Source organism: Trifolium pratense, linkage group LG4, assembly GCF_020283565.1.
Source record: "Trifolium pratense cultivar HEN17-A07 linkage group LG4, ARS_RC_1.1, whole genome shotgun sequence".
Lineage (NCBI taxonomy): Eukaryota > Viridiplantae > Streptophyta > Magnoliopsida > Fabales > Fabaceae > Trifolium > Trifolium pratense.
Window position 1 is genome coordinate 44,788,410 of NC_060062.1, and position 12,641 is coordinate 44,801,050.

Consider the following 12,641-nt stretch of genomic DNA (forward strand, 5'->3'; position numbering starts at 1 on the left):
GTATACAACAAATCAGGACATGACCCTGAATGACTTCCAAATGCAGCCATACTTTGAGCATTCATACAATGCAAACATGGAAGAAAAAAAAGTAAGCACATAACTTAAAATGTTGAGATTTATGCAAACTAACAATGTATAGTATAGGCAGTGAGATTCATGCAATGCTGCAGTGAAAATGGGGTGAACTTGTAATAAGAACCTTAACATAGTAATAGTATCCTTCTAACAAAGTCCAAAAGTGAACTCACTTTAATAACTACTATTTTGAGTCCTGTCAGTAATATTTATATACTTACCAGAAATCTGAGTGAGCAGTTTTGATTAACATTCAAAATCTCTTGGCCTACTGTTTGTGCCTCCATTTCTGCTATCACAAACCTCAGCTTCTGTTGTTGCATCCTGTTGTCACACCTCTGCTTCTATTGTCAAGTCTTTGTTTCTGCTGTTGTCGCCGGCTGGAGTGCCTCCAATATTGCTGTCACATGGTCTTAAAATTAATCACTTATTACTAATTAATATTCTGCACAAAATTTCACATATGTCTATTTGCCTAGTACTATAGGTGAGGAAACCTTTTGCATCGGTGTCGATGAGTATTGTTACTCTTTTAGGATCCGTTTGATCTGCAAAATATAAATCCTGGACAAAACAGTACAAGACAGAACAACACAGGACAAACATTTAAGGTATTGAACAAACTTTGCGTTGTATGATGCTTGGTGGACAAAAGGTTATTTTGATATTTTAGACAACTTGTACTGAGGACAAAAAGTTGTCCCGTGGTTCTGTGGGGGACAAGAATTTCAGTTTTTGTCCATTCTCTTGGCCCCTAGTTTGTCCAGTACCAGGAACAGTTTAAAAATTAAACACGGTACAACAGAAATTGTCCTGTCCGGTCCTTAGTTTTCAAATAAATATAAAATTTATGATTTTTGTAGTACTTGCAATAGTTATAAGAGAGTTTGGATCTCCAAAACTCTGCAGCAAATCTTTTATTTGAGATAATATCAGATACTAAATTGCATTTTCTTGAACCTTAATTCGTCACGTTGCAAGTAACTAACATCTTCTGCTAAACATAATTAATTTATGTTGGATTGTAAAAACTTGGTAATTTAGTAATGAATAATGAAGTAACATGATGTCCAGTAAAAAAAATGCTGCCCCACTGCACTATAGGATGGAGGATCAGAATATGTCATTTGTTCATAATTAGGTTGGTTAAAATAATTTCAGATATCAAATCTACACAAAAATGAAAATACAAATCAATGCCCCTATATATATAAAATTATAATTATAATAAATTACAAAAAAAAAAGTATAACTATAATAACTTAATAAATCAGAGAGTTTAAACCAAAAACAAAACATAAATTAGAGAGTAAACTTATAGATTAGAAAAGGGCATTGATAAATATGCAAAACTTCAAAGCTTAAGTGACAAATCAAGCCCAGTAGATTCAGAATGGGAGGCTTCTTTCTTATTCGTATCATGATGATCACTACCCGTGACAACCACAGTTGACTTGTCAACGTCTGAATTTGACTTCGTATCAACATTTATGGAAGACTCTCCAACATCTAATTTCATCATATTATTAGGTGCACTTTTTTCATTATTTGCATTAACACTCTCAATCTTCAATCTATCAAGTGAAGAAAAGTTTCTCATCTCTTGCGTTGGTGTCCACTTAGGAGTCGAACCGAACCTATAAGGAGGTGGCGTCCACGAATAGTTTGGCTTTTGAATCATGGAGTTCATCTTAATTCCAAGTGCTTTGTTATAAGATCCAATTCCATAATAAGATGAAGAAAGACTTGGATAACTTGTGTAGTAAGGAAAAGGATAATGAGGGGTACCAAAACCATTTTGAATCTCATGACAATGCTTTGCAAGTGCGCGTTCACGCTTATGAGCATTTTGGTGCCCTCCTAAAGCTTGCGAAGAAGAAAACCGTCTCTTGCAAAAGTTGCAAGAGAGATCACTTCTCGAATCAGAAGATTTTTCTTTTGTGTTCTCTTCATTGTTGGGCTTGGGATTATTATTAGCCCCAGGTAATAAAGATGAACTCGCCCCCAAGTCCTTCGAGGGGGTGAAAAAATCTTGTTCCCGCACATTCGACCTAGGAATCGAATTATCACTAGAGAGTTTGACGAATTCAAGAAGCAAGTCGGTATTAGTTTTCAAAGGTTGATGTTGTTCGGATACTATAACTTCCTTCCCCTTCATTGTCACCTCGTTGTTGTTGACGTTGTTCTCGTCTTCACAAACTTTGTCGGAAATACTTTCTGAAGTGGCTGAGGATTGATTAGCGGTTGCAGCCATGATATACAAAAAGGAGAAGAAGTTATTTAGACCTATTTTTTATGGATCTATATATATATATATGGGCGTGGGCTTGATGAAAAGAGGGGGCATGAGGAAGGGTTATTTATTTAAGATTTGAATTAATGCTATTATTATTTAAGGAAATATATCTCTTGAATTGTGCTGTTATTATTATTTACTATTACTATATAAATGTAATAATGGATTGAAACGATAGGAACAAACCTTTGTACCGATTCATGCATGATATTTTCCTAAATAATCATTCATAATAAAGATTATAACACTGTCTAATTACAACAATTAATTACTCGTTATATACAGTGGAACATTCAATAGTAGATGAGTGGAGTTTTATTAGTACATCACAACTTTTATGTAGTTCAAATATGAATGATGTCAATTATTACCAAGGACCAAAATTGGTAACATGGAAATTACTTGTTACTGAAATTATAAAGTTACTTAATAGTATTTCTTTTTTTATTGCAAAGTTACTTAATGTTACAAACTTCGACTTTTGTGGTGAAATCAATATGGAAGTAATTTATTTTTTTAATGAAACAAAGGAAGTAATTTCGGGATATTAATATCTTGGCTTCATCAATAATCCATATTTTCCCAAATTACGCGGTTGACACTTGACATAAATATAACAAGAGTTTAATTGTTATGCATTGTCGGTGTAAATATTCTTTACATATACATCCAATGATGTGTTGTCACATCATTTAATGAATGTGACACATAATGTATTTTTAAATATCATACATGATGTGTCAGTATATTATTGGATGCATGTGTAAAATAACTTTACACTGATAGTGCATATAAATTAAATTCATATATCAAATATTTAGTCAAAAAATAAATATATCAAATATGTTAAAAATTCCAATTAAGCAAGTTTAATTGCACAGATATTCAAATAAATTCACTCGTATGGTTTCTATCTGGAAAAATTAACCAATTTAGTGAGACATTTGAAGAAATCCTTTTATTGAGGAATTTATCTGCTTTTTTTTTTTTTTTGCAAAATTTTATCTTTCATCTACACTATTTCTTTATATAAAATATGAAATAAAATAATACATATGCTCTGTAATTTCTTATCATGTGCATCAAAGTAATTAAAACAAAAAAAATAACATAATACTTTCTCATATCTATATGTTTTTTACCAAAACAAACTGTAATTCATTAATCAATGTTCAGCACAAAAATTAATAAACTTTTTTTTTGAAAACTTAGTATCCGGCTCTAGGACCGACTAATTTAAGGGGACCAATCTCATCACCCATTTGCGGGAGTCTCATTTAAAGCCAGAGTTTTTTTTCTGTATTGACTTATCCCACCGAAATTGGCACCAGGGGGAATCGAATCTGAGACCTTAAGAGAAGCATACTCCAAGAACTCAAGCCAACACCACTTCAACTTATATTTTAGATTGAGTCTGACTCTTTAACACAAACTCAAACACAATAATTGCTCTTCACCCTACCTAAATTGCTCACACTAGAAAACATATTATCAGAAGATATTTTTTGGTAAGATTTACACTATCAAGACATATCTCACGATAAGGTTCCAATTGTTATTTTTACATTTTGAAGAGAACAAATTATATATCTAACATTTGTGTAAAAAAATTATCAAATGTAAAATTTTTTGGTTAGCTACTTAAGTAGCGAACTGCACCCGGTGCAAAACTCCGTAAGACAGGTAGCGAACATCCTTTTTAAAATTTTTAAAAAAATACATTTTTACAACGCACGCTAGATTGCGGAAGGATAAAATTGAAAATAGTCGGGGCTCGCGAGAAGCAAGGCAAGAAAAAGAAATTCTCTAAAAAATCACATATGGGCCGTATATAAATTGGGCCTATGGGTTTTGAAAGTCCAACATTAGTTGATCGGTATCAGACGAGTGTTGAGTGAGAGTGTGTAGCACGTTGATCGGAATGGAGAAGAGGATCACCCTTGTTCAGACCGTCGCCACCGCCGGCGTTTTCTCCGCCATTTCCTTCTGGTAACTCTTTCTCACTCTCATTCCACCAATTTTCTTTCCAATTTCTATCCAAACTAATCTCAATTCAATTCGCTGGCGATTTTAGGTATGGATTCATGTTTGGCAGAGAATCCTCTCGCAAAGAGCTTTCTCAACTAATCGAAGATCTCCGTCGCGGTAATCCAACTCCTCCTCCTCCTCCTCATTCTTGAAGCTCTTTCTTCTTATTGCGCCGTTTAGAGTAGCTTCACTCACTATGTCACTTCTCGCATTGGTTTCAATTTCAATTTCTATATCTATATTGTGTATATGTGTTCAATTTTGTAACTAGTGTTGATTGATTCTAGTCTGTAGAGGCTCACCTACTATGTAACACCAATACTTCAAAAATGAAAAGCCATGGACACGACGCATGTCATTACATTCAATCATTTCCATTTTTGCAAATTATTGTACGTTAGAGCATCTTCAATAAGAGTATTATAGAGAGTTTCATAGACTAATGATTCGTACCTCATTTATTTTTATCATTGGAGTTCCATGATGTAGCATAGAAGATATCAAAATTGATGATACCTTAACTTATTTAAGGTACAGTATCATCAATTTAAGTTAAAAAAATAAATAGAAGGGATCACTTGTTAATAATGTATGATACCCAAAGTGATATCACCATTGGAGCAAAATATGTATGAGTTGCATAAGTATTACATGGCATTGTAGGAACCACTTGTTAGTAATGTATGATACTCAAAGTGGTATCACCATTAGAGATGCTCTTATTACATTAAATCAGTTCCGTTTTTTATAAATTATTACCGGTGTAAATATGTGATTTCTACGTATGTATCACTGTTTCATAGCGGAGGTTGCTTCTGAACTATGTGAGCTTGTTGAATGTGTGCACAAACACTTCTTTAGTTTCCTTACAACATTTTGTTACGATTTTGTTGAATGTTATCTGTTTGAGAGGGAAAGAGAGGTATCTTTCTGTATAAATCTATTGGCTTAGTTATAATTTATAATTGGTTTAACTACACAATTGTTCCCTTACGTTTATTTTATGTTTTCAATTTGGTCCCTTACGTTTAAAAAGTATCAATTTGATCTCTTACGTTTATTTTAGGTTTCAAGTTAGTCTTTTACGTTAGTTTTGTCATTACATTGTGTTCATGTTTATAGAGATTCATAAATTCCTAAAAGCATATTGCTACGGATCAAAAATGGCCAAGTGATTAAGCATTCTTACATGCCTAATAACCAAAAAATCAATCTTGTAACTGAAAAGATTTTGTAAAACAAAAGCATAACAATGGGGCACAATTAGAGTGGCATATCAAGTTCATATGGCTGAACAAAAGGCAAGAGGTGAATAGGAATTACTTGGTAGTGTGGCACAAGTTGGAGTGCATGGTGAATTTGCGGAGGCTTGTCGTAGTTAGTAAGGGTGAAGTTCAGTTTCCAACTCAGTGAATAATGATTTTTTGATAAACCCGTGACTGATGGTGGAAATTCTGATTCATATCTATATTTGTTTTGGCTTCCTGTTGTGGTTTGATGGAATTTTTTCTCCTTAATCGGTCATATTGTTGTGTCATTTATATCTTGCATGAGTTAGTTGGTAGATTGGTCCGTAGAAGTTTTGGAAGGTGCTAAGGCTATAACAATGATGTGAATAGTTTGATTGTGATCACATCATGAAATGAGGCTGAACAAAAAATTGGTGTTATGAAAAATCTTGCTGTATGCTGCGGTTATGAAGAGTATTTGTGCTGTTATGGAGGGGATGCAATCTTGCTTAAGCAGTTGTTTGGTATGGTTTTAAGTAGTAGAATAGTAGAGGCATGGAAACTTTATAATGTGTTTCAATGGCTAATGTAATTAGGTATGAGTCGTTCTAAACAGAGCGAGGGCGAGAATATAGTATTAATCTAGACTGCTTTGGCATGATGTCTATTGTTAATTCTTAATGAATATGAGTAGTTATAATATCAGTTTCAAGAACTGGTACCAGTAGGTGTGATGGTGTTTATGGATTACATTCTTTTGATGTACAAATGACAATGTAATATAGGTACTTGGCGTTAATAAAATGACTTTTGTTTTTGAAAAAAAAAAATAATGTGACAATTTTCTTATCGCATATTGTTATCTTTGTTGTGGCGTTGAATATTGTTACAAATTGAGACACAATAAGAATGTTCAAATAAGATGAGGATGTCATTCTCTGAGCAATTTGACATCTGCTTCTTTATTCAAATCTTACGGAGTGAGAGGAACAAATGACATTGGTGAGCTTTTGTAGACATTTAAAAGGATAGAAGTGGTGAATACTGAATAGAGACCAATACCAGTATATTGATTCTTTACCGTCAGCAGATAAAGTTTTTTCTCCTTAATAAATGGAGTTTTATATATACAATGAAATAAAATAATATCTCCATGATCTCAGGTTTTGGCATGGCCTAGGCCATTGTTCTATGTATACACATCATAACTCTATTTCATTTCCCCTTTTTCTATATGGTCTTACTTTTTCCTATAAAAAAACACATCTTATGATGGTTCTGAACATACACCAAGATGCCTGAACATACATGCTAATATATGTGTTCACACAAGAACAGTCCCAGCCTCTTGCTTCTGCTCCTTAGTTTTCTTGATGTGCCCAACATATATATCACTTCCGCGTGAATCGGAATCTGGAAGTCTCTGTCTCCGACCACCTTCAGACATGTTTCTTACAAAATCCACTAGGTGCCGCCAGTTATCACCTTCAAACAACTTTTTATTCATTCTCAAGTATGTAAATACAGCCAATCCACTGCCGGAGTCGGACATACTCGTTGATAAAACTTGAGCATATCCACCGGCATCATATCTCTCCAGTGCATTTTCCCCGGCAAGTTCTATTCTAGCCGTCCTTGTTGCCGTCTTTACTTGGTGAACTAACCCTTCTGGTGAGCAGTTAGCATGGTCAGGTTGTTCTCTGTCTTTCATTTCCATGCAGGTGAAATTGAAGACAACATCATGGTTTGCAAACATTTTGGCTATTGGAAGATATCCATCATTATGTCTAGTATTATAGTAGCCAGCAGTTAGTTCAGCTGCGTGCGACCTTGATCTGTAATGCCAGTGGATTCCAGCGATTTTACCAGATAGTTTCACACCAGATGATTGGAATATTTCTTTGGCTGATACAAGGATCCTCTCACCGTGTTCCAACAATTTACCGGAGTACCATCCCATAAAGAACTGTCCATATTCAGAGTTCCATGTTCCATCTTTTTTGAAAAACCCAGTATCCTCAGGAAATTGATTGTACTGGCCAGAATCATGGGGTCCACCTCCTCCCCATTCCTTCTTTCCGATCGCCTCGGCTGCTGCCGCCAAGGAAGCTTTCATATACTGCATGACAAACCAACCATTTTAGCCAAATGATATAATGAAAATCTGTCTTCTTGAGATATCCCTACTATCCTATGAAACATTACTGAAAGAAGATAGTTTAAATTAATGGATTTGTTTTCCATACCTTGTCATAACATTGGAATTCTCCAATTCCAGGAAATCTCCAAGTTCCATTGCTTTCTGGATATGATGGATATCTCAGTTCCCCACATGGACCCATTCCTACTTGTATTTCCTGCAAAGTTATAGCTTATGGTATCAGTTTCAAATCTCATTCAATGCACAAAAGTATAAACATAAAGATGTAGATATGGCTATGTATACTATCAAGCATCAAGTTCCTACTTTGTTGTCAGTTATTACTTCTACCTTCCATCCCCCATAGCAACACCTAATAATCAGTCTTTCTGTTTTACACTACTAATCAGTCTTAATTTATATAAAAAAGTCTACTTTAATTTATAGCTCAATTTGATTAGTACACCATCTATATGGGTCTCATATCTGTGCACTTAGCAAGTTTGTGCGGTTGCTATACTTAAATATTAGATGAGCCTAAGTGCTAACTCAAAATTATAACTTAGGTCTGTTACCTTACTCCAAATTACACAAGCATACTAAATTTTATCATACTGCAATAGCACATGTATCATTTATCCACTATCCTGTATCAGTGTTTATGTTGAATAGTTTGTAGCACTAGTTTAAGTGTAACATACCGAGATGACACTGCCTAAGTAATCGCTGAATCTGTCACGAAAGCTCCTCATGTAGTCGGCATACACTTGGATGGGAGTTCTTCCTCTTAAAACAGGCACTGAATCACAGCCCAATGAGATGTACTCAGGATTTCTCCTCCCTGATCTGTCTGTGTAAACAATGTCAGGGTTCTTGCTGATCTCTTCCACCACCCATGGAGGTAGAGGAACACTGAAAAATTTCAACAGAAAGAAAATTATTAGTCATGGCACACGTTTTTTACTTGGTCCTATTCTTCTTAAGTGAGTCAATTAGCTCTAAAATATTTAATTTAGAATATGTTTTTTATGCAACAAAGTTTAGGTGAGTTTGGTCTCAGAAAGACTCATCAAGGCTCAGGAGAGCATTGACAGAGTTTAACTCACGCCCTTGCGAGTTATGAGTCAATTTCTTACCAACTGAATCAACTTCATTAGGCGATTGAAGAAAATAATTGCAAAAATCTTTCATGTAATATGAAACAAAGCAGTGTCATATCATTACCTGCAGGAATCTCCAACATTTCCTCCACACTGATGAAAAGACATAACAACTTGAAGCTTCAAACCATGCATTTGCACCATCTGTACAAGCTCAGCATAAGCTTCCCAATTATACTTCAAAGGTCCATCTTTTTCAACCAAACCCCACCAAACATCAACCATAACCCCTTCAACTCCAGCACTCTTCAAAGCCATCAAACTAGCACTCATCGCTCTCGGCTTATTCAAGTTTCCTCCCATTGTTACTGTGTCCAGTGGCAACATCACAAACACTGGCACCCTCTTAGAATTATCATGGTTACTATGAACAATTGATGGAGCATGAACCTTCTCCCATTTCTCATTTATGGTTCCTTCAGAGTTTAAGGTGTGTGCTACTTGCATAGAACTCTTGGCTTTAAGACGAAAAGATGGCTTAATTTTTGCAAAGGTGACTGTGGCAGAGACATCATCAAAAGTTTTAAGGAATTTGGTTTCTTTCTGGATGATGAAAGAAATTGAAGAACGAAGTGTTAAAGTCATTTTGTTGTGTTTGAATTTTTTGAAAATGGATGAAGGATATGTAGAAAAATGTGAAATGGTATGTGTTTATTTATAAGAAATTAAGAATAAAAAACAGAAAAGCTATTAAAACACATTTCAATACCAAAAATCCAACAAGAATACTATGGCCAAAGCTACGGTACAACAGAAAAATCTAAAAACACTAGTACCTATTAGATCAGTATTTTTAGCAACTGGCTTAGAAGATAAAGAATATGAATTGGATAATAAGTCCAAATAGAAAGTTAATTCGTAGCCCGATTAGCTTTTTTCCAAACCTAGCCAAACTTAATCTTCACAAGATGCAGATTAGATGGTTTAGAGATATAGAAAATTTCTATAAAAATATAGATGAACAATTGTCTAAAGAATATAGACAAATGGTTAAACTATTCCAGAAAAACCTCAAATTTATGGCAAGATGAGTGGAGATAGTGTAACACTTAGATTGCAGAAAATTCTAGACAACTTTTCTGACCTTCAGAGTAGGGTAGAAAAACAAACATCCTATTTAGAAAGACAATTTAAGGAAGATAAACCCCATGACACATGGAGTTTTAGTAACGAAAGTTTCACCTGCTATGAAGAAGATGAAAGTCATAAATACCCTCACCTTTTTCATACAAGAAATCCACAGCTCAACAACATAACATGTATGATAACTTACATGATAAAAAATCTTTGTCAAGAGAAACTTGAAATTCAACCAGTAAAGCTAGAATGGTATCAAAGGGTAGATATGATTCTAGAAGAACAAAGAAAGAGTCAAGAAAGGATAGAAGACCTTTTAGAACTCTTAGAAAAAAGATATCTAACTCAGGATGAGTTAACTCAAATTCTTAAGAGGGGGGAAGATAAGGGAAAAGCAATAGTTATCCCGGAACCAGCCCAACCTAAAGAAAAAACTTCTGAATCCAAACAATTAAGTATTAGACCACCTTCTACTTACTTTTAATGGAAGATACAGAAGAAGCCCTTAATAGGCAACTAGAAAACCTAGAAAGACTTATGGTTTCTTTAGATATAAGTGGAAAAAATCAGGAGATCCCTGATAACAAATCTGAAGATAACAATCAGATCATTTATGATTTTAGCTCAGAAGAAGCTAGTGAAAACGAAAATGAGAATTCTCATTTCGTAAAAATAGAAGAACATGGAGAAACTTCAGGTACCAAAAGACCTGCAGATTTTGAAAAGGAATTTACCAAACAAAAATTCCAAAAAGTACCTCATTACTATGAGCCTTCACAAAACCCTTTTCAAGGACAAGGTGTTTTAGACATAGATTGTAGTTTAGACACTGCAAAGGATCTTAGAGATTGGTACAATACAAATAATGTATTAATCCATCTAAATGAAGATCTAAGAAATTTAGGATCAGTTGATATTTTCAACTACCTACAATATAAAACTAGAGGAAATGCATTCAAGTACATTTCAAATCTACCACCACAAGTTATGGAAACTATGCCTTTAATAGGATCCTTAGTTACAGACTGGGTATATAGTTTACTAGTCAAAGAATTCAAAGGATGGAAGGATACCGTCCAATCAAAAGTAGCATTTTCCAATCAAAATCTTTGGAAAATAACTAATTTAAAAATTTGCAATATGTGTTACATTGATAACTTTATTTGTGAATTTCAGAGTTATTATTATAACATAGACAATGAAACAAGACTATCAAGAGGATTGTTAGATCTCCTCTATGATAAGCTTCGAGGAGGAGTATCAACTCAAGTCAAACTATACTTTACCTCAATATCATCAGAAGGAAAGGTAGATGATACTCTAGGAGGAAGAATAACTGTTTTAAAACAGTGGCTCACAGATAAATGTAGCGAAAAGATAGCTAAAAGAGAAGCTAAAGTATCACTTTGTTGTGATAAGTTACAAAACAAAGTAGGAAACTATGGGTGTAACTCTAGAAATCCTAAAAAGAAATCTAGAAGAAATATAAGGTCTTATAAGAAAAAGAAATTCAGAAAAATCCCTTTTAAGAAATTTAGAAAAGGAGATAAGAAATTCTTTAGGAAAAAACCACCTTATCCTAAAAGAAAAACATGTCCACAAGATAAGAAATCATGCACATGTTGGTTATGTCATGAAGAAGGACACTATGCCAATGAGTGCCCTAAAAGAGATAACCCTAAGAAAAATGTCTTACAAGCCATATACGCAATAGGATATGAACCTATAGAATCAGATGTAGAATCTGATGAGGAAATTTATGAATACTGCACAGAGACAGATTCAGAGATAGACTTAGATGTCGAAGAAAGTACTTGGTAAAGGAAATCCAAGTGCAACATTTATAAAAATAATGCTAGAAAATAAAAACCTCTTAGCCTATATAGATACAGGTGCAACCCTTTGTTTTGGAAGAAAATCGATCTCTAGGAACTGGGATAGATTAGAAAAGCCAAAGGAAATAGTTGTTGCAGACAAGTCAAAACATCAAATATGGTTTAGCCTTAAGGATGTATCTATAGAAATTGAAGGATATAAGTTTTTTATCCCTACAATTTATTTACATGATTCAGGTCTTGATCTAATCATTGGAAACAATTTTCTAAAATTATATGAACCCTTTATTCAAAGGAGTAATACAATTTCTCTTCGATGGAAAAATCTTGGAAATCCAGACGAAAAGAAAATGATTACTACAAAAATAATTACTAGAAATGAAATTTTAAAAATGATTTCTGGCAATTTGAAAAATCTTAGTTCTATTTGGGAAGAGTATAAATTCTTTTCAACTTTAGAAGAAAGACTCGATGAAGTTTGTTCTGATGATCCATTAGATAATCAGAAAAACACTAATCATGAATTAATAGTAATTCGACTTAAAAACCCGAATGAAGAAGTCAACGTTCCTAATAGAATTCCACATACTATTAAGGATGTTGAAGAATTCAAAACTGAGTGTAAAAATTTACTTGAAAAAGGATTAATAAGACCTTCTTCAAGCCCACATTCAGCTCCAGCTTTTTATGTCGAAAATCATAACGAGATAAAAAGAGGGAAAAGAAGAATGGTAATTAACTATAAGAAACTCAATCTTGCAACCATTGGAGATTCTTATGGATTACCTAGAAAAGACT

The 12,641-nt window shown here is 33.9% G+C and overlaps 2 protein-coding genes across 2 annotated transcripts; both read right to left on the minus strand.

The window, feature by feature from the left end:
- Positions 1-1,432: 1,432 nt before the first annotated feature.
- On the minus strand, positions 1,433-2,332 carry LOC123922744 (zinc finger protein 3-like). The gene has a single exon (XM_045975440.1). It carries the CDS (start codon positions 2,330-2,332, stop codon positions 1,433-1,435), a length of 900 nt encoding a protein of 299 aa, XP_045831396.1.
- Positions 2,333-6,714: 4,382 nt separating this feature from the next.
- On the minus strand, positions 6,715-9,618 carry LOC123923926 (beta-amylase 3, chloroplastic-like). Its single transcript, XM_045976665.1, has 4 exons — positions 8,996-9,618; positions 8,473-8,683; positions 7,878-7,988; positions 6,715-7,750 (listed from the first exon to the last, which is right to left on the minus strand). The coding sequence occupies exons 1-4, from the start codon at positions 9,514-9,516 to the stop codon at positions 6,956-6,958; spliced, it is 1,638 nt and encodes a 545-aa protein (XP_045832621.1). The 5' UTR covers positions 9,517-9,618; the 3' UTR covers positions 6,715-6,955.
- Positions 9,619-12,641: the final 3,023 nt, after the last annotated feature.